The sequence below is a fragment of the Mustela nigripes genome, chromosome 1 (assembly GCF_022355385.1).
Source record: "Mustela nigripes isolate SB6536 chromosome 1, MUSNIG.SB6536, whole genome shotgun sequence".
Taxonomy (NCBI): Eukaryota; Metazoa; Chordata; class Mammalia; order Carnivora; family Mustelidae; genus Mustela; species Mustela nigripes.
Window position 1 is genome coordinate 129471937 of NC_081557.1, and position 23898 is coordinate 129495834.

At 32.0% G+C, this 23898-nt stretch overlaps 1 protein-coding gene across 4 annotated transcripts in view; it reads right to left on the minus strand.

Moving 5' to 3' along the window:
- The window catches only part of LRBA (LPS responsive beige-like anchor protein), a 729505-nt gene that overhangs the window by 579653 nt on the left and 125954 nt on the right, over positions 1-23898 (minus strand). For all 4 annotated transcript variants that reach the window (XM_059373625.1, XM_059373604.1, XM_059373615.1 and 1 more), the window contains exons 14-20: positions 23652-23820; positions 18989-19068; positions 17359-17421; positions 15189-15286; positions 2977-3069; positions 1679-1787; positions 1196-1277 (exon numbers count right to left, since the gene is read on the minus strand). In XM_059373625.1, coding sequence (XP_059229608.1) covers positions 1196-1277; positions 1679-1787; positions 2977-3069; positions 15189-15286; positions 17359-17421; positions 18989-19068; positions 23652-23820 — 694 coding nt within the window. The remainder of the gene's footprint in view (positions 1-1195; positions 1278-1678; positions 1788-2976; positions 3070-15188; positions 15287-17358; positions 17422-18988; positions 19069-23651; positions 23821-23898) is intronic.

The following is a 23898-nucleotide window of genomic DNA, read 5'->3' on the forward strand; positions in this document are numbered from 1 at the left end:
GACATCAAGTCTCCCTGAAAGCTGAGGAAAATTAGGCTTCAGAAATGTGTTTTTAAAACTAGTACTAAAAGAGAGTACCACAAACACAATTCACCATCCAAAAGGTAATTAAATTTTAAAACTCTACAAACCAGTTATTTTAATGTCAATAATCTTAAAAAGATGAAAAATGTACACTTTGTATAAGTGCTTAAGAAATCTAAATATCAAAGAAAAGACTGTTAGACAAGACTAAGTTCATAAACAATAAAGAAAGCAGATATTTTTCAATTCCAAATGTGGTATTCTTTTTTTTTTTTTTTAAGATTTTATTTATTTATTTGACAGAGAGAGATCACAAGAAGTCAGAGAGGCAGGCAGAGAGAGAGAAAGGAGGAAGCAGGCTCCCTGCCGAGCAGAGAGCCCGATGCGGGACTCGATCCTGGGACGCGAGATCATGACCTGAGCCGAAGGCAGCGGCTTAACCCACTGAGCCACCCAGGTGCCCCCAAATGTGGTATTCTTAACTTGACAATAATTTGAGATGAAAGCTACATCCATGGTTCATGTAATTTGGCCTGACATCACTGAACAGTACAATAAAAAATTTATTGAAAATCTGAACATACATAAAATCAGTATCTTACACATACAATTCTTCAAAACCTCTATATAAACATTTCTATATAACCTAAGGTCAATTTGAATTTATACTCAACATTAACCAACGATAAAATTAGTATTATTTCATTGCCTATAATGAAATATTTTTGAACGGTATGTTTTCAACAATATCACCTTTGGGTTTTTCTCAGTGACTTTCTTTTTATTAGCCAAAAGTAGTTAAGAGTATTTTAAAAAGAGAGGAGAAATGAGTGAAGTACTGAAAGGATACAAACTTCCAGTCATAACGTGGGTAAGTTCTAGGGATCTAATGTACAATATGGTGACCATACTTAACAATACTGTATTGTATAATGGAAAGTTACTAAGAAAACAGATCTTAAACGTCCTCAGCACACATACATACAAAAAATTCTAACTTTGCAGTGATGGATGTGTTAACTAACCTTACTGTGTAATCATTTCATAACATATAGATAAATCAGACATGAGGCTGTAAATCTTAACCTTATACAGTATTATATGTCAATTATATGCCATAAAGCTGGAGAAAACAAAAACAAACAAAAATAAAAGTAAATAAAATACATACGAGGATTTTGAATCTTTACTGAAGAATCAGGATCTGGATGCTGTTTGTGTATCACTTGAGTACAAATATGCTCTATAAGAATCTACAGAAGTAAAACAATAGATTATATTAGCATAATCACTGTACTACCATGGCTATTAATGAACTTTAAGTACAGTACTAATCAATATTAAGAATACAATACAATGCTATCATGGTAAATATCTTCTGCATTATATAAAATAAATAATTTCAAAATTATGACTCTTTTTACTTAATTACAAAACGAGACATCAAATAGTCAATACGATGGAAGAAATACTTAACAGAGATGTAATTATGGATTAATAATTCATAATTAATAGATTTAAGATGCAGCCACATATTCATATAACTAATTTCAAAATTGTGTATCAAACCTAAATTATCTTATTTCATCAATTAAATTATACAGGCACACTCAAAATAAGAAATTAGTAAAATTAAATTCTATATATTTCCTACCTCAAACAAAACATTGTATGTGGTCATTGTGATTAAATTTGTCTGAAGCATGAGTCTTTCTGCTAGCAATGAAAATAATCCATGTCCAAGCATAACTTCAGCTTTTCTTCTGCAATTTCATAAAAAGAAATAACCAAATGCAGAATATGATTATCCACTATTTAGAATGCAAGTTGGATGAAGACAGAAAAATGTTTTTCACATCATCAACAAATTCCAACTCAATAACTCCAAATTTTCTTCAACCTAAAATTCGTAAGGTCACAAAATCTTAAGGAGAGAAATGCAAACTACAGGGTAAGCACAGCTACAGTTTAAAAAAAAAAAAAAAAATACAAGACTGGCTATGTTCACAGCACAGCAAAAATCTCCACGAAAATCTCCAGAGCAATTATTTATTAACTAGTTTCTACTCTCCATCAGCATTAAGCTGAGCTTTACTATGGATGATCATCTAAAACCCAGTAAGTCATTAAGAAGAAAAACAATTTGGAGGAAAAGGTAGAAAAAAATGAAAGAGAATTAGAAAATGAATACTGTGAAGATAAATACACAAAAATCAAACTTCTAAGCAAAAATTTATGAACTAAAGTATCATAAACTTTAACTCTACCCTAGGATTCATCAATTTTTTTCTGCAAGTGGCTGGACAGTAAATACTGTAGCCTTTGTAGACCATATGGTTTCTGTAGCAACAACTCAACACTGCTGTTGTAATCTGAAAACAGCGACAGATAATAAGCAAATAAATGACTGTGGCTATGTTCCAACAAAACTTTATTTACAGGAAGCCAACTGGATCCACATAAAGACCACCCTTTGCCAACACTTCTCTATTGCCACACTTAGTTTTTATAATAAACCAACCCTGGTATAAGGAATAACAGGTAAGATATGAAAAGCTAAGAAAAAAAAAAACAAGTTTTAGTTTTGAATTATCTTTATAGCACAACATATTATGACAAACATTGAAGTTAAAATGTCAGATAAAGCAAATGATAATCAACCCACCTAAGATGAAGTCTCCATCATTTCTAAAATTTCATTTATACAAATGTATTCTTATAATGAACAAGAAACAAAAGGAAAATTTAAATTTTACATAAAACAAAGTGTATACTCCTGTTTCCACTTTGTTTTTAATACATAGAAATGGGATTATATTTATATAGATTTTATAAATAAAAATAAAAGAGGAACTAGAGAAATCACAGAACACAAATACTATTCCAAAGATTTATTAAAAAAAAAAAAAAGTAATATACCACAGCCCATTTTAGATTTAATTCTATACTCACTTTGGCGCCAGGTGCTTTAAAAAATAGCCCATTGCCTTGAGAGCTTGTACTCTGATTCCTTCACTTGTTGATGCCATAAGTTTATAGATGACACTGAAGCAATTAAAATTAAAAACAAACTGATAAGTATATTTTCCAAAACTAAAGTTTTAAAACATGTAGGTATATATGTGCATTTTAACATATTCATGATTATAAACTTACTTTCAACTAAGATGTAAGTGAATATACATCCCTGACATTTAAAAACTTGCTTATCAACTATATGCTGTCTTCAAGAAACCCACCTTATATATGAAGACACATACAGATTAGAAGTAAATGAATGGAGAAAAATATAACATGCTAACACTAATCAAAAGAAAAGAACAGTTACATTAATTTCAGAGAAAGCAGACTTTAAAGTAAGGTATCAGAGATAAGAAGGGCACTGCTTATGATAAAGGGGGTCAATTCTCCACTAAGAAATAATAGTCTGTAACATGTATGTACCTAACAATAGAATATGAAACAATATGGTATAAAAACTGATAGACCTACAAGGAGAAATAATAGATGAATACACTAACTCTACTTGGAGACTTTAAAATTCCTGTCAGAAACAGATCCACTAGGCAGAATCTCAGTAAGGACATAACTGAACCCAACAATACCATCAACTGACTGTCCTTAATGACACCTATTGACTATGTCATTCAGTAAAAGCGGAATACACATTTTGCTTAAGTTAACACATAACATTCACCAAGCAGACCACATTCAAGGCTATAAAACATACCTAAACAAACGTAAAGATTAAAAATCATATATTGTTTGCTCCCAGACAACAATGGGATAAAACTAGAAATCAGTAATAAAAAGTAGCTCCAAAATATTTGGATATTAAACAACACACTAAAAACACACCACTACACAGTAACACCACACTAAAAAATAACATGCAGGTCAAAGAAGAAACTTTAAAAAAACATAAATATATATGAAACTAAATGAAAATACAACTTATAAAAATTAGTGAAATCCAGCAAAAGCAATGCTTACAAGGAAATTTAGAGCACTGAATGCATATACTAGAAAAGGACTTAAGTCACTAATCATGCTTCCTAGGAAACTAAAAAAAGAAGAGAATATTCAATCCAAAGTAAGCAGAGGAAAATATAAATAAGTATTAGGGTGGAAAACAACAAAAATGAAAATAGGAAATCAAGAGAAAATTAACATAACCAAAAGCTGCTTTGAAAAGAACCATAAAATAGATAAGCTTCTAGCCAGCCTAACTATAACGTAAACAGAGAACATCATTTACAACCTTCAGAAATGAAAGAGGGAACATCACTATAGATCCCGGGAACATAAAAAGGATAATGGAATACTATGAATAACTACACCCACAAATTATATAACCTACATGAAATGGACCAATTCATTAAAAGAGACACTCTGCCAAAACTCACAAAAGAATAACTGATGATCCAGAAAGATTTATAACTACTAAAGATAATGAATCAATAAATAATAACCTATCAAAACAGAAAATGTCAGACCCAGAGAGGTTTACTGGTGAATTTTACTGAAAATGTAAGGAAAAACTGTATCAGTTCTCTACAATTTCCTTCAGAGGATAGAAGCAAAAGGGATATCTTGTTACTCATTCTGTGAGCCAACATTATCTAAAGCCAAAGTAAAAGAATGAAAGACATTACAAGAAAACTACAGATCAAAATACCTCATTAACAAAGATGAAAAAAATCCTCAAGAAAATATTAACTGATTCAACGAAATAAATAAGTAAATAAATAAATATATGAAATTATATGCCATAACTAAGTGAAATTTATCCCAGGGATGCAAGGCTGGTTCACCATTTGCTAATCAATTAGTATAACCTATCATAAGATCAATTAAAGTATCCTCTAGATAAGAAAGTTACTGGTATCAGTAGATGCAGAAAAAACATTTGACATAATCTAACATCCACTCATGTTAAAAACTCTAAATAAACTAGGAATAGAGGGGGATTTTTTTCAAGTTCATAAGGACTACCCCCCAAAAAAAAACCCTACAGCTAATGTATTTAATAGGGAGAAAGTCCAAGGATTCCCACTAAAATCAGGTACAAGGCAAGGATGTCCTCTCTACTACTCCTTTACAGCATTATAGTAGAAATTCTTGCTAATGCAGTGAGGAAAGAAAAGGAAATAAATGGTATACAGATTGTGAAGGTACACATAAAACTGTCTTTGTTCACAGGTGACATGATCATCAATGAAGAAAATCTAGAACCAACCAAAAAAATCCCGAATTAATAAGCAATTATACCAAGGCTGGAGAATACAGTTAAAATACAAAAGTAAACTCCTTTCCTATACACCAATAATAATCAAGTAGAATAGGACATTAAAAACACAATACCATTTACAGTAGCACCCCCCCAATGTGTACAAGATCTACATGAGGAATACTATAAAACTGATGCATAAAACCAAAGAAGAGCTAAGTAAATGGAGAGTAAATCCATATTCATAAATAGGAAGACTCAATATTCTCAAGATCTCAGTTATTTCCAACTTCATCTATAGATTGAATACAATTCCAATCAAAATCCCAAAAAGTTATTTTATAGCTATCAAGAAACTATTCTAAAGTTTATATTGAGAGGCAAAAGCCCAGGACAGCCAACACAATTACTGATGGAGAGGAGCAAAGTTGGAAAATCAATGCTACCTGATTTCAAGACATATTATAAAGGTAGAGAAATCAAAACAGTATGGTATTGGCAAAAGAATACATGAAAAAAATCAATAGAACAGAATAAAGCCTATAAAGAGACCAACATAAATGTGGTCAACTTCTCATTGACCAAAGAAGGGCAAAAGCAGTACAACGGACAAAAGACATGCTTTCAACAAATGATGCTGGAACAAGTAGATATCCACATTCAAATTTTAGACATAAAAATAAACTACAACATGGACCAAAATGTAAAAGACAAAACTATAAAACTCCTAGGAGACAAGAAAAAACATAGATGGCCTTGGGTATGGTGATACAAGATACAAAACCAAAGACACAGTCCACAAAGAAATAATTGATAAACTGGACTTCATTAAAAATTAAAAACTTCTGCTCTGCAAAAAACTATATCAAGAGAATTAGAAGGCAAGACAGACTGGGAGAAAATATTTACAGAACACACATCTGATAAAGAACTGTTATGCATGGGATGCATGGGATGCCTGGGTGGCTCAGTCGGTAAAGCATCTGCCTTCAGCTCAGGTCATGACCCCAGTTTCCTGGGATCGAGCCCCACATCAGGCTCCCTGCTCAGCAGGGTGTCTGCTTTTCCCTCTCCCTCTGCCTGCCACTCCCCTGCCTGTGCTACCTCTCTCTCACAATCTCTCTCTCCAGGTCAAATAAATAAATAAAATCTTAAAAAAATAGAAACAGTTATCCAAAATATACACAGAACTCTAAAAACTTCAAAAGTAAAAATTTTTAAAAACCAATTTTTAAATGAGCCAAAGAAATTAACACACCCTTACCAAAGAAGATACATGGATGGAAAATAAGCATATGAAAAGATGCTCCACATTATATGTCATCAGAGAAATACAAATTAAAATGAGAATGAGATACCACTACATACCTATGACAATGGACAAAACCTAGAACACCAACAACACCAAATGCTGGTGAAAGAAAGTTTGAGAGTTTCAGTTTCAGAGTTTCTGACAAAACTAAACACACTTTTACCATAGAATCAGCAACTGTGCTCTTTGTTATTTACTCAAAGAAGCTGAAAACATGTCCATACAAAAACCTGCACATGCATGTTTACAGCACCTTTATTCATGACTGCCAAAATCTGCAAGCAACCAAGATGTCCTTTAGTAAGTTAATGGATAAACTATGAACATCTAAACAATGGAATATTATTCAGCACTAAAAAATGAGCTACCAAGCCATGAAAAGACATGGTGGAATCTTAAATTCATATTACTAAGGAAAAGAAGCCAGTGTGAAAAGGCTGTATCTGCAAGATTCTAACACATGACATTCTGGAAAAGGGAAAACTATAGAATTAGTAAAAAGATCTGTAGGGGGCAGAGCTTGAGGGTGGGTGGAAAAGGGATGAACAAGCAGAGGATTTTTAGAGCAATGGAAGTACTCTATATAACAACCTGATGATGGATACATGCCATCATACAAGTGTCCAAATCCACAGAATGTACAATACCAAGAGTGAACGATAATGTGAAGTATGGACTCTGGATGATTATCATGTGTAAATGTAGATTCATCAACTCTACCATTCTGGTGGGTATGCTGATAATCAAGGAGGGTATACATGTGTGGGGACAGGGGTTGTAATATGGGAAATGTCTATACCTCCCTCTAAATTTTGTTACATAAAACTCTTCCTTAAAAAAGCCTTTAAAATTTTTGCTTAAATCTCAATAGTTATTGTTCCTTTTAATGAAGACCAAAAAATGATAACAAGTTAAAATACTTAGAAAATAATGGTAGTTTATACTGTACTCATAAATGTATTTATGCAAACTATTTGGCATAAAACTGGTTCTGAGTCACTATTTTTCCTCTACCACAGGTTTAACAATGCCCTTTGGAAGCTACCACATTTATTTTAAAATCAGTACAAAGTAACCATTGCTTAATGCTAACACATATCTAAATCTGTGAATAATTCTTATCACTAAAAGCAAGAGAACAGGATAATGAATACTAATGACAATAGGTAATGAATGATAATCAAAAAATAATTAAAAAGTGAAAAGGTTAAAACATAAATGATATCTAAAGATAAATTTCAGGGGTGCCTAGGTGGCTCAGTGGGTTAAGCCTCTGCCTTCAGCTCAGGTCATAATCTCAGGGTCCTGGGATCGAGCCCCACATCGGGCTCTCTGCTCAGCAGGGAGCCTGCTTCCCCCTCTCTCTCTGCCTGCCTCTGCCTACTTGTGATCTCCCCATCAAATAAATAAATAAAATCTTTAAAAATAAAAAAGGATAAATTTCACATTCAATTCTCAAAATTTACATATTAATCTATTTTAATTTTTAAAACCATCTCCAAAGGCATTCCGCCAGAGACCACCGGTTTGAGTATAAACAAAGTATAGCAAAATTTGAGTATCATAAACAATTACGTAAATAATGTTCAATTTACTTCATTATATTGGTTTTTTCCTCATAAACACTTAGAAAAAAATCAGAAACTTTTATGATTATTTTAAAAATACTAAGATTTTCTAGTATCCTCCTAGATAAAAATCTTAATGCTTAATAACTAAGTCTGAAAAAAATAATTATAAAAAAACTAAAGGCCTTGATCCTCTAGTGGCTGACAGAAGAGGAAATACATAAAAATAAGGTTGATTCCTGTTAAAATATTAATTAAAATATCTAGGTCCATAATACATTGTAATCTTATAAAATGATATGTGAAACTAGTCATTTTTAATACAAATCATACTATTAAAACTGCAACATTTGATCATTAGTACAATACTGGTAAGTTTTTTTCCTTCGTGATTTAAATTTTGTAAAATAAAAATTAAATTGTCTGTAAAAGAAATATTAACATAACTTTAATACTGGTTTTAAAAACACAACACTCTAAGACATTTTAACATAGAATGACTTAATCTATGCTTGCTGTAGTTTAACTTAACAAATAATCTTTGGTTGAAATCACAATGATTTCACCAAAAGACGAACTCCAGACAGAACTAATTATTTTCAAAAAATGTTTTATTAACATGAAAAGACCGAAATGACTACAATTGGATCTATACACCTCATATTTGTGCTATCATAATTTTTAAGTGTTGAATATTTCTCACTAAAGCTGAATCCAATTAATTTATCAACCAAACGTAACCACTAAATTCCATAAAACCAAGTGAGCATATTCCACTTTTTGACCAAAGTTGAGTCCCAATTTAACACAAAAAACATTTCTCATATTAGAGCAGAAAAATCCTGTACTGCTTCAATGACACATATATTTTTATAGCTATAAAAAATTTATAAATATATATACATTTCTCTATTGGAAATAGAAAAAAGTATATGAAAGATATTAGGAGTAATCTGTAAGAGGCACTATTAAAAATTGGGACATGTTTTCATATAATTTCATAGTCATTTTACTATGACTATACATACAAAGAAAATTTATGGACATTCTAATATATATCTATTTTTCTGAACTGAAAAATATTACGGCATGCATATTACAGCATTTGCAAATAAGAAAATATTCAGGTAATAGAAATACCAAAAAGAGACATTTGAAAAGTAACATTATTTCAATCAGTTCACAGACATGAAAAGTAACATTATTTCAATCAGTTCAGTCTAAAGACATGATAAAAGCTTATTAGACTCCAAAAATTAAAAATTTAATACTTAAAATTTAAGCAAGACCCAGGGTGTGACTGATACTGCATCAGGAAACATAGTCAATTCTAAGGAAAAATAAGTGCCCCAAGATATCAAAGATTATGTCTACATGATGTGATGGTGGAAAAGAGTTTATATTTATCAAGTACATGAGAAAATTTCTGTCATTTAATGGACACCAAATTGCCACTTAAAATCTGTAAAAGTTACTGACCTTTATGATACAGTTTGGTATTCCTATTTCCTGGCACCAGGAAAGACTATCACCTCCTCAAAATTTCTCCATGTTTTTCAGTTTGAGCCTATGTTACACTCCAGTTGACTTTCAGTTAGTATGAAAGTTTCACTAAATATATACTTGTGCTCTTTTCATGTTGGCCTTTAAAAATTATGGTAATAATTTTAGGTAGCAGTGTAACCATAAACAGATAATGAAATTATGCATCAATGCTCCATTTGGATTCTCTGTTTCTTTAACTCAAGAAAGAAATCAAGAAGGAAGAAAAACAGATGGAAAGCATGACAGAATGACAAGACAAGCAGACAGGCAGAAAAGGAGAAAGACCTAAAGAAAGAAAATTGACAGTTCAGAAAATCTCATACTGAATTTCTAGAGCCAAAAAAGATTTCCACAGATCTCCAATTAGATTTAAAAGAACTACCTACCCATCATTCTCAAGTTATTTTTATTCTATATAATATAAATATTCAATAAACCTCTTTATCCACTGTTTTTTTAAAAAATGAGTGAATTATTCACATTTCCATATATTCATGCACGTTACAGATTTTTCATTTATTCACCATAAGTAAAAAACTGAAAAGGTACCAAAATTTAAAGCATACTATTAAAAAAAAAAAAACAGCAAGAATGACTTCCACTAATGCCAATGTGGAAGTCAGTATTTCCCTGCACAAAAAAAAAAAAGACAGAAATAAAATTAAACAAACTTTTCACATATAACCTTTAAATCAGCAACACAAAAAATTAAGAGGCATTTATTACTAAGACCTTAGCACACACTAAGTTAAGAAAATTAAGAATCCATGGCCTTGTTGATAGTGCTAATGCCCAAACAACCATCTCAGCTGAGAGGGAAAGGGAAAGAAAACAGAGAAGAAATTAAAAAATAAATTAAAAACAAACTGATAACCCAGATGCTGCATACCATGGAGTAAACAAATTCTGGACATTAGACAAGGCAATTATTATATGAAAAACCAATAACCCATGGAATACCCGGCTATCTCAGTCAGTAGATCATGAAACTCTTGATCTTAGGGTTGTGAGTTCAAACCCCAAGTTGAGTATAAAGATTATTTAAAAATGAAATCTTTTAAAAAAAGAAAACAAATAGGGCACCTGGACGGTACAGCTGTTAAGCCTCTGACTCGGTTTTAGCTCAGGTGGTGACCTTAGAGTCATGAGATCAAGCCCCACATCAGACTCTGAACTCAGTAAAGAGTCTGCTCAAGATTCTCTCCATCTGCTCATATACCCACTCGCTCTCTCTTTCTTGCGCTCTCTAATAAATAAATCTTTAAAAAAAAAAAACATACCAACAACCCACAGACAAACAAAACAGAAGTCAGACTTGCTATAATATTTATCTGAAATACTCCATTTTCAACCAAAATTAGTATGCAAGGAAATTAAAAGGTGTGACCCATAAATTTTTTAAGTCAATCAATAAAATGACTCAAGTTCTAAATGTCAGATTTTGCAAACACTTTAAAGACATGCAATAAATACGTTCAACTAATTTTTTTTTTAATATTTATTTATTTGACAGAGATCACAAGGAGGCAGAGAGGCAGGCAGAGCTGGGAGGGAGCAGGCTCCCTGCTGAGCAGAGAGCTCAACGTGGGACTCAATGCCAGGACCATGAGAGCATGACCTGGGCCGAAGGCAGAGGCTTTAACCCACTGAGCCACCCAGGCACCCCCATTCAACTAATTTTAAAATGGTATGTTCAAATAATTAAAAGAAAACAGAGTAACAGTAAGTAAACAATAAAGATTTAAAAGGACCACATTAAGATTCTAGAGTTAAAAAATGAACACGAAAAATGAAAAATTCACAAGAGGTACTCAACAGCAGATTCAGATGGCAAAAAACAGAGTCTGTGAACTTCAACAGATCAACAGAAATTATCCAATCTGAAGAACACAGAGAAAATGATGTTACATAAACTAACAGACCTTTAGAAACCTGTGAGACATTGTAGTATTTCATCATAGGTATAATGCAAGAGCCAAAAAAAAAAAAAAAAAAGGAAGAAGCAGAATGCAGAAGAAAATCCTTCTGAAGAAACTGTAGGGGGAAATCTTCCAAAATTTAATGAAAAAAAAAAAACATTAATTTGTGGATCCAAGAATTCAATAAACCACAAAATGATAAAAAACAAAGAGAATCACAACTAAATAAAATATACCCAAAATCCAAAGACAAAAAAAAAAAAAAGTAAAAAGTATCAAGAGAAACATGACTCAACATACAGAAAGCAACATTAATACAAGGCTGACATCTCAGCACAAAGAGCAGCAACCAAAAGTCAATTAAACCACAGTCAAAGTGCAAACAGAAAGAAAACTTAAAATTTTATATCCTGTATAATTATTATCCAAAAATCAAGAGAAGTAAAAGTATTCTCAGATGAACAGACTGGGAAAATTCATTGCTAACATACATGTCTTGTAAGAAATAATAAAGTTCACCAAGAAGAAAGGAAATAAAGTATTATAAAACCATTAAACAGAAAATATTTTTTAGAAAAGAAAACTAGGGGCACCTTGGTGGCTCAGTCAGTTAAGCAACCAACTCTTGATTCCAGTTCAGGTAATGATCTCAGTGTTGAGCAACCGAGCCCACATGGGCTCCCTGCTCAGCAGGGAGTCTGCTTAAGGATTCTCTCTCTCCCTCTCTCCTTCTACCCCTCCCCTACCCCACTCATGCACACATGCTCACTCGCTCTCTTAAGCTCTCTCTTTAAAACAAATAAGTCTCTTAAAAAAGGGGGGGGGAGGGTGCGGAAAGAAACTAAACAATCAACAGGGAGTTCTGGTTCAACCAAGATGTCCTAAAGCTAGTAACAGCCTGTCCTACATATTAGACCTTAAAACAATGGGAAAAAATACAAAAAGCATTTTTGTTAAGTACTCTGAAGACCAAACAAAAGCAGATGCACTGGTGATAAAATTTGGAGAATTGTCCATGATAGAGTGAAGAGTCTCAATTTTTATTTTCTCTTATAAATCTGACCCAAATGTGAGCCTTTATCTCAGAGGTGGATGTTAGAAGCTCAGATGGCTGATACTCTGACAAAAACTGTCCTTTGGTTAGAGGAACTAAGAAAATGGGTTCGTACAGGTGGCGGGGGGTGGGGGAGTGGTCCTGAATAGGAGCAAACAGGAGAGAAAGATCCTCAAAATCTTTGTAAAAACCCACAAGAGTCCTAAACTGACCCAGGAGATGCACTTGTGTCCAGGCAGACATGGACCAGAACAGAGAAAGTTTTCTAAATTGAAAAAAAATTTGAATTATCATTCAATTCTCTACCTAATCCCTGAGTGAATTACATACAAGAGAGACACAAAGCAGGACAAGGGAGATTTTTACAATAAATGACATCTGGAACCATTACCCACAAAGGATAGGTAGAACTTGCAGTCTGAACATTCTTATTAAAATAAAACAAACAAAATGTCATGGTTAATTAGAGGATTTTAACAAAACCCACAGTTTATAAAAGATAACATTCACAATGTCTAGGATACATTAAAAAATTACTCAACATACAAAGGACCAAGAAAATAGAACCATTTCTCATAGGAAGAGACATTGAACAAATGCTGATGAGATGGGTAAACTGCTGTAATTATCACACAAAAATATTAAAGGTGCTATTATAAATGTGCTCTGGAAGGTTAAAGTAAACACAGTCTAACAGAATTAGAAAATAGGGCTCTCAACAAAAAAAAGTGTAAAATTAACCATCTTAAAATTATACAACTGAAATGTACAAATTTAAAGTATTTTTGAGATGAGCTTAATATCAAAAAGAAAAAAGCAAACAAAAAGTCTATAAAGTTGAAGGAAGTTTATCACATATAGAAAGCTTAGAAGTTTGCTATATTGCTATCAATAGACAGTATCTAACCTAAGAACAAAGGAAAAAGATTGAAATAAACTAAAAAGAGGCTCAGGGATGTGTACATCAAAAGCCCTAATATTCAAGTCACTAGAGACCCAAAGTAAAGGGAGGAAAGACATAACTGAAGCAAAAAATAGGAAAATAAGGGCCCAAAACTTTGCAAAATTGGTGATAATCACAAAGAAAAGTACAATGGAAGTGGGGGGGGCTAAAGAATATGTCTTGAAAGCAAGTACAAAAATGTAGTACATTTTATTTAGCAAATAAAGATTAGAAACCATGGGTACCAAGGAAAAATGAAAAAATATTTTGAAGTACTAAAAGAAAAAAGTAGAATTCTACACAGAATTCTATATGCAGAAAAAATACCCTTGAATGATGAAGACCAGATAAAATTATATTCAGAAGGGAGCCCAGGTGGTCCAATCAGTTGAGTGTCTTGGTTTCAGCTCAGGTTATGATCTCAGGTTCATGAGATGGAGCCCTGCTTTGGGTTCCGCACTCAGCAGGGAGTCTGCATAAGATTCTGTCTCTCTCTCTCTCTCTCTCTGTCTTTGCCCTTCCCCCCATTTGCACTCTCTAAAATAAATAAATAAATCTTTTTAAAAATTATATTCAGGAATAATTTAAAAATTTGTTTCCAAGAAAACTGCCCAATAAGAAATGTAAATAGAGTTCCTCCAGAATGGGAACAAAGAATAAAAGAAATTGTAAACATGTGGTAAAAAGTAAACAGGGATTTTTCTTCCGTAAATTCTTAAAATACATACAACAAGGTAACTAAAAACTGTTATCATTGTCTAGAGAGACTTGTGATACATTAGAGGTAGTAAAAAATGGTGGTTAAAGAGATAAATAGTTAAAATGGTTCTATATTTGAAGAGGTAAAATATTAAAGTAGACTGTGAAATCTTGTGCAACTGCTAAAAAAAAAAAACAAGCGGAAATAGATACAAAATCAAACAAATTAATTTTTAAAGAATACTAATGGAATTCAAATACAAGGAACAGTGGAAAAAAGAAACTGAGGACAAAAATACAGAGGTAAATAAATAATAAAATGCTAGGTGATAATAAAGCCTTAACTGTAGTTACATTAAAAGTAAACAGTCTAAACACATTGAGAAGACTTGGTTTCTCAGAGTATGTTTCAAAAAAAAAAAAAAAAAAAACTGTAAGAAAACAAATTTCTGTTGTTTAAGCAACCCAGTCTAGATATTTTGTTATGGAAGCCCAAGTAGACTAATACAATGATGATTGGGATTAGGGATGAAGGTAGCAATATTTAAGAGAGCAGTGGGATCTCTTCTTGCAGTGCAAATTAGTTACTACTGTTCTAGGACCTAAAGGTAACTCTGCTAAAGAATTCAGTTCTATAATAGCTATATAATAGCACTAACCATACAAAATACTAACCTGATTTGCCTGATCTGTCTTCACAAATTAAACAGTAACACAACCTCTATAATTTAAGACTTCTTTAAAAAACATAACACATGAAATAAGTGGGTCTTATATCTTAATTCATTTATAATAGATGATCCAGTAGTACTTTCCATACTTAAGAATCATCTATCACTTCCAAAGTAAACTCTTCGATTTAATATTTTTAAATCCCTGATATACAACTCTTACCGTAATCCATTCCTTTGGTCAAAAGCAGGAATCATAGAGTTAGGGTGTTCTGACATTAATGCAACAAGCAGTTGTAGGACATCCATTAGATTGTCATCCTAAAATCAAAATAGAAATTATTTTAAATAAGGAAAAATCTTTTTGAACACTGAATACTTCCAAAATGAAAAAAATTGTAACTTAAAATAATGGACATATAAGCAATATACACCTGCTTTTAATAAGATCGTTCTTTACACATATATATTCATCTTCTAACTCAAAATACACGTAATCAAATGTGTCAAATGTCATAATCAAAGAAATGCAACCCTTATAGTATACAGTATCGAGATTTCCTAAAACATATTCTCCAGATATACTACACATAACAGGTTTTTTTAGACAATGATTATATATTAAGAAATTGAGGAAAGGGGAAACTAAGTTATTTTCTTTTTTTATAGCAAAACATACCAGAGCCTTTAATAAGGTAATCAATGTCAGCAATCTGACAGCAGTGTATGCTTTATACACTGACCTTCTCAAGAAACTAGTTACAACAGTAAGCTTTTGAGGAAATAATGGAATAGTTTTCATATATTATACCTATTGACAGTATTAAAAAAAAAAGATGATCAGTGTTTACTGAGGCAACATACTATTGTATATAGTATAACTTGAAAATTCTGACAGAACAGCAAAGAAGTATATGTGAGTTCTGAAATCCGAAACAATTCCAAGAAAATCCTACACAGCCTTGGTTGAATATTCCAGTATATATGCATATTTAGAACCAATGTGGCAATACTGACCCAAAAAAAGGACAAGGGAAGCAGCTATCAAGAGCTAGTTATCTCTGTTGCCCTGTGTATAAAAGTTTTTGTTCACTGCTTTGGACTATAGCTATTTGAACATCTAATTTTCAGTAAACTAAGCAGATAATCTAGAGCTAGAGCACGGAGGCTTGGGAAAAGTGTTATTTGACAGACCTAAAAGATTTCTGAATTAACAGATTAAGAGAATAAAGAAGATCACCATGATTTCTAGTTTCTCCTTTATAAAGTACTTCAGTCCCTTAGGGAGTTAGAGTTAATAAAAAACAAAATCATACACAACATTACTATGAAATTCAGTTGAAAAATCTTCAACTATTACACTGGGTAAAGAAAATCCACAAATAAAATATCCTAATCAAGAGAAAAAAGCAAGCATAATCATTAATGTTTGAGTCAAATATGATCCAGTCAGGAAATTTAATCCACTTTTCCATATCAAGAGCAATAGGTCAAAACAATATCTCCCATTTACTCATGATTTAAAAAGACATTATTTTACACCATAACAGATATTTATTAAAACATAAGATATGAACTATAAAACAGAAATGTAAATATCATTTGAAATACTGTGCTTTACATGAAATTACATCATTTCTAAATTTTACTTATTTAACAAATACTTAATCCAATTATTTAATTAGATTAAATCAGAGTATATAACATTTTCCCAGGGCAAAATAATAAAGGAAAAACCCAAAACATTTCAACTTGTTTTTCAACCTCCTTTGCAACCACGTAATTACAAATCCCATTATAAATAAGTTGACTTACCAGTATTTGAACATGCAAAATCAGTTAGAAGATTGTTATGAATTTAAAAATCTAAACATTTTTAGTCATTTTCATAACCTATTTTTCCACATGTTACACTGGTTCCTAGAGATACAATGAAGGTATTCTTTGACATACTTTTTTTTTTTTTTTAAAGATTTTATTTATTTGACAGACAGAGATCACAAGTAGGCACAGAGGCAGGCAGAGAGAGAGGAAGGGAAGCAGGCTCCCTGCTGAGCAGAGAGCCGAATCGATCTCAGGACTCTGGGATCATGACCTGAGCCGAAGGCAGAGGCTTTAACCCACTGAGCCACCCAGGTGCCCTTTGACATACTTTCTTATTAGTTCAATGACATCTAATTTCAAAACTTTTTAAAACTTTTCATGATTATTTTCAGAGCCATCCTGTGGTAATAAAGAGTATTTAAATGACAGTTGCTAAGACTTAGGTCCTAAGTATATTTACTCTCCATTATAGTTACATTAATGAAAGATCACTTAAACGTTTTTACTTTAAAAAGACCATAATGCAGCTTCAAAAAACAAAATCCCAAAATATAAATTTCAAATGTTACCTCATGTATAGTGAGGAGGTAATTAAGAATGGCCTGCAGTTCATCTTCCTTTACTCCAGAATCCTTTAAAAACATAATATAAGTGTCTTAAAGTATCTTATACATGCATTTTAAAAAGATTTTTTAGAAGGTGAATAATACACCTAACATTTGTCAACCTGGTCAATTGCTATAAATATACAAAGATATTAAATATAGAATCTAAATTTAAAACATGAATTAGGGGAAACACCAAAGATCTGCTATATTCAAGACTGTGTAGAAGTCAAAGATATGTTATCAAGTATCCTGTTTTCAGAATCATATATGACAGGCTATCTAATAAAGCTATAGAGTCCCAAAGTAAGCAAACCAATAGTTCATGATGAAAGAGTACTATTCACAACTATCACTCCACTAAATATAGAAGACAACTTTTCTATTTCTTTTTTCTGTTAAATTTGAAGAGTAAAAGAACAGCTTCTAAAATTACCAGTTAAAATGTGTAAGTCTGATGATTCACAGACCTGTACCCCAGGGCAAATAATACATTATATGTTAATAAAATAAATAAATAAATAAATGTCAGGCTCTAAAAACTGAGTAGTATTGTTCCTTGAAGAAAACGTTGCACTTTTAAATATGAACTCAGTATGTAAATGTTTAACCTGTCCTACCAATTTATCAATGATAAAACAAAGCTGAAATGAGAAAAGAGCAATAAGAGAGATCAGAGAGGGAGACAAACCATCAGACTGTGGACTCAGAAAAAAACTAAGGGTTCTGGAGGGGAGTGGGGTGGGTGGTCGGGTAAGCCTGGTGGTGGGTATTAGGGAGGGTATATATTGCATGGAGCACTGGATGTGGTGCATAAACAATGAATATTGGAACACTGGAAAAGAAATAAAATCAAATTTATAAAAAAAAAGAATTAGGAAACAAAATCACAGAAAAAATTAAACACAAAAATCAAGCAATAAGATTTTTGAAAATAGAAATAAGGAATTTGAGTCTAAAAGATATACTAAAAGTTTGACCCACTTAACGTAATATTAAATTCTAAAAAATAAGAAAATGACATAGGAAAATAATAAAATATTGATAAAAAATACATTTATACATTGTTCTCTAATAAAATCAAAATACCCTTCTTAAAAATAATAAATTTTACTTTACCTACAACACAATAAGAATCAGACAAATGTGATAATTTCTAAAGGCTGATGCATCTTTCTGGTACCTTTATTTATGGAAATTTTTTCTCAAAACCTGAATGTCAAGTACAAGAGACCCACTAAAAATGCTACCTCCTTGAAGAGTTTTATTGACTACCCTATCACTACTGCCATGGATAATATCTAGTACTTAACAGAAACTCAGTAAATATTTACTGAATGAAAGAATGAACCCATTGAACCCCTAGAGAAATTCATATAACATATATTACAATTATCAATCTCCAATTCTGCTATAATTTACATCCATATGTGTGCAAAAAAGAACAAAAAAACATAGAATCAAGTCTCTTTCAGAGTATTTTCCAAAGTGTAATACTAATAACCCAACAAAGAGTAAACAAAGACTTAACAACAAAAATTTATGTGAAATTTTAAGTTAAAATACAGAACATGCTAAAGAAGTATAAACTCACCTTCATCACTAACTGCTTAATGAACATCAACAAGAATGCTCGTAGAGAAAGTATTTCTTTTTGATTAGGTCGTGGTCCATCTTTGAAAAAATAATATGTACACATACTTAGTGTTTCAAAGACCTCAAAGCAAAGTATAAAACTGTCTTCCCTAAGAGTTTTTTCTATATATTTATGAGAAACATAAAATGAGTCACCTAAAGAGACATGTGCCTCAACATTATTGTTTAGAATTGAAAGGAAGATAGTTTCCCAGAAGAACAAAAACTAAAGGAGTTCATTATCACTAGACATGCTTTACAAGAAATATTAAAGGGAATTCTTTAAGCAGAAGAAAAAGGCTTTAACTAGAAATAAGAAAATACAGGAAAGAAAAAAAATCACACTGGCAAAGGCAATGTAAAGGTAGAGGTAACTGCCTTTACAGTAAAGGTAGGGGGATCACTCATTTCAAAACTGAGTATATAAAGACTGAAAGACAAAAGTGGTAAAATCAACTATAGCTACAATAATTAGTTAAGGAATATACTAAATAAAAAGTTTAAAATATGATACCAAAAACATAAAACATTGGGAGATGAGAGTAAAAATGTCGTACTTTTAGAATGCATTTGAACCTAAGGAATCACCAACTTACAATGGGCTTCTATGTATGTAAGTTGTTAGATATGAAGCTCATGGTAACTACAAACACAAAAAAATAAAAAGGAATCCAAACAGAATATTAAACAAAATCATCAAATCACAAGGAAAGAGAGCAAGGAAAGAAGAAAGGAATAGAGAAGAACTTGAAAAACAACAGAAGACAATGAACAAAATAGTAATACGTATGTACCTGTCAGTAAAAACTTTCAAACTTAAAAAAAAAAAAATCCTCTATATGCTGCCAACAGGAGACTCACTCTCTAAAGACACACAAAGACTAAAAGTGAAGTAACAGGAAAAGATACACCATGCAAAAGGAAATAAAAAGAAAACTGGCCTGGCAATACTTTTATCAGACAAAGGAGACTTTTTAAAAAGCTGTAAGAGACAAAATGCATTACATAATGATAAAGGGATTAAACCAACAAGAAGATATAACACTTATAAATATTTAATAAAACGAATTATATTACTAGACAAAAACAAGAATCTGACAGTAATACAGTAACAGTAGGGGATTTTACCACACCCCTTACTTACATCAATCAATAGATAGATCATCCAGACAGAAAATGAGTAAGAAAATGCTGGCCTTAAATAACACAATGGAACAAATATACCAAACAGATATATACAGAATAGTCCCACCAAAAACATGTGCGTCCCTACCTTCTCAAGCACATGAAACATTCTTCTACAATAATAGCATGACAGACCACAAAATAAGTCTCAATAAATTTAAGAAAACCAAAATCATATCAAGTGTCTTTTCCATCCATAATGAAACTAGAAATCAATTACAAGAATAAAAGTGGGAAAAACACAAATGCAGAGACCAGAAAACATGTTCTTAAAAAACCAATGGAATAATAAATAAAATCGGATATTAAAAAATACCTTGAGACAAATGAAAATGAAAACACAATGTTCCAAAATCTGTGAAATGCAGTAAAAGCAGATCCAACAGGGAAGTTTACATCAAAACAGGCCTACCTCAAAAAACAAGAAAAATCTCTAAGAAGACATACAGATGGCCGACAGGCACAGAAAAGATGCCCAACATCACTAACCATCTGTGAAATGCAAATCAAAGCCATAATGTGATTTCACCTCACACTTGCCAGAATGGCTAAAATCGAAAAGACAAGAAGTATTTAGCATTAGTGTGAGTGCAGAGAAAAGAAGTTTTCAGGCACTGTTGGTGGGAATGTAAAATGGTGCAGCCACTATAGAAAACAGTATGGAGATACCTCAAAAAATTAAAAATAAAATTGCCATATAATTTAGCAATTCCACGTCTAGGATTTATCCAAAGAAAACAAAAACATTAATTCAAAAACATGTGCGTCCCTATGTTAAGCACAGCATTATTTACCATAGCAAAGATATGGAAGTAACCTAAATATCCATCAACAGATACATGGATAAAGATGTGGTGTGTGTTCATATGCATATACACACACATGCGCACGCACACACACACACAGGAATATTATTCAGCCATAAAAAAGAGTGAAAACTTGTCACTGTGACAACATGGACAGGTGTAAAATGTATAATGCTAAGTGAAGTAAGTCAGACAGGGAAAGACAAATGGTATATGATTTCACTTGTTTGTTTGTAGAATCTGAAGAACAAAACAAAGCAAAACAGAAACAGATTCACAGATACAGAAAATTGCCAGTTGCCAGAGGGGAGAAAGAAAGATGATGGGAAGATGGACAAAACAGGTGAACAGGTCAAGCGGTACAATATTCCCATTATAAAATAATACGTCACAGGGATTTAATGCACAGTGTAAGGAACAGAGTCAATAATATTGTAACAACTTTGCATGTTGACAGATGGTAACTAGACATATTGAGGTAACCATTTTATCATGCATATAAATATCAAATCACTATGTTGATATTAATATAATACTTTTTGTCAATTATTCTTCAATTTAAAGAGTTTTATGCCTCTAGAAAGACATTCAATCTCACATACAATAGTATATACAGTGCTCTAAATGTACAAAATGGGTGACTTTGAAATTACAATGAAGGGAGTTTATTTTTAAGGTTAGATGAATTCCAAAACATGAAAATGAGGCAATAAAATTTGTATTCAATAATATGCACTTATATTTTGTTTTAAAAGACTCTGAGAATGTTAGTACAGTAATAGAAGTTTACAAAAGAAAATCCAAACTTATATGTGAATTTAGTTAAAAAAAAAAAAAAACTTCTGTCTCTTGTGTAAGCTAATACAAACATTTTTAAAAGTACAGCTCAACACAGTTTGGTTCATTTAGAAAGGAAACATTATGTTGACCCCTCTGACATCTCCCCTTCTTAAAAAAAATCTCTGGTCACACATGGCTCACATTAAAAATAATTTTCATGTCTCAAACAAAAAATTCTCAAGTAAAAAGCTTCTGAAACCAAACACCCATTGTTATAAGATCCTAAAGTTAGGTACCTGTTTGCTTCATATTTTCTGCAATTTTCCCACCACTAATCACTATTTACAGCTAGTTCTTAGACCACCACCAAAGCACAAGACCACCAAGACCTCAAATAGATCAATTAAAATAGGAAGAAAATTGCTTACAATTTGTTCCACATGACAATTCCTAGACAAAGAATCAGCTACAGAGCTACAATAGAATCACAAACTTTATTCAGCTCTTAAAGTATGAGACTTAAAGTATGAGACTTTCCCAAGGTCACTAATCTGTTATAAAATCAATGACAGAACATAAAACTAATACGCAGGACAGTACATGATATACCTACAGTACCATCAAACAGTCATTAGGAAATTATGACCTAGTTCTCCGCCACAACACTACCACCTTAAACAGATCATTCAACTTCTGTGTGTGTTCATATATTTCTAAGTTACACATAGCGTATCCTCTGAGAAGCAAGAGATTTTGAAAAAGATAAAGAAACATTGTACTAATATGAAAACCGTATTTATAAATCACTGAACAGCCAAAGCATTTAAGTACAATGACTCTCAGCATCTAATTCCTGATTTCAAAGCAGCCTTCAATTTTTATATCAGGGTAATGAACCCATTCTCACTCTGAGATCATGTATTTCAAAGACAGGAAGGGCTTCCATGCCCATGTATGGACAATCAGAAAGATAGCTGCCACGTAAGACTATGCACATGATGCAATCAGAGCCAATGAGCAACAAAGAGACTTTTCAACTGGAAATGTTCAATACAGGCAGACACTCTTTTGCTAGACATATAGTTGTAAGGATGTGAAGGCAGAGTGGCTGCTTGGTCTGTAAGGGAGAAAACACATGAAAAGAGACAACGTAGAAGGTGGAGGGAGATAAAACTGAGTTCAAGGGGCATATTCTAAACACTTGCACTAAGTTCAACTGAAAATGCCAGTTTATATGAGCTGATTAACTTCCTTTTACAACAGCCGATCTAAAGCAGGTTTCATTTAAAACCAAAAGATCCCCCATTTGTCAAAATTTTTATTTTTATACCTTCTATAAATTTCTGACATGATAAATGAATATTACCTCTCCAGTAATTTCCTGATTATACAGGAAAAATAATTACTGAAATTTCATAGCCTCATTATATTATTTATTAGAAGTAGATATACCCCCTGCTTCTGCAAGAAATCTCTATTTCCCAAAAACCATGGATTTTCATTCTCATTATGATAATTAGCTTCAGCATCAATACCATATGTTAATATAGAACTTCTCATTTTCTGTGCCTTAATAATATCCTAGTCCTATCTGCTCTGCAAACAACTTACACCAGCAGAAGTAGCATTCTTCCATGAAAGTAGCAAGTTACCTCTCGCAAACCTCAATTCAGTACAAACTATTAACATTATCAAGAAGAATAAAATAAAATTTTGCCATGATGATATTCAGAAAAACTGCAAGAATAACATATAACATTATAATAAATTCCTTATATTAATTTAATAATATATTAAAACAAAGAAAATAAAAAAAATCTATGACAAAATATATAAACAGGGATAATATACCTAATCCTTTAGGCGTAATACCACTTCGATCCTGAGGATTCACTGCCCAGTAGTAGTACTTCAGTGTATGCGTGATGAGAAGCACTGTTCCAACTCTCCGAATGGCATTATATATGTTGACTGTACCAATGAATTCCGTGGATAGGTAAGTATAGAGTGTCAACTGAACCTACAAAATCAAAATGAAGAACGTACATCAAAGAAGCAGCTTAGCATTTTGCCCCTAATATTTTACCAGGGGCAAAAA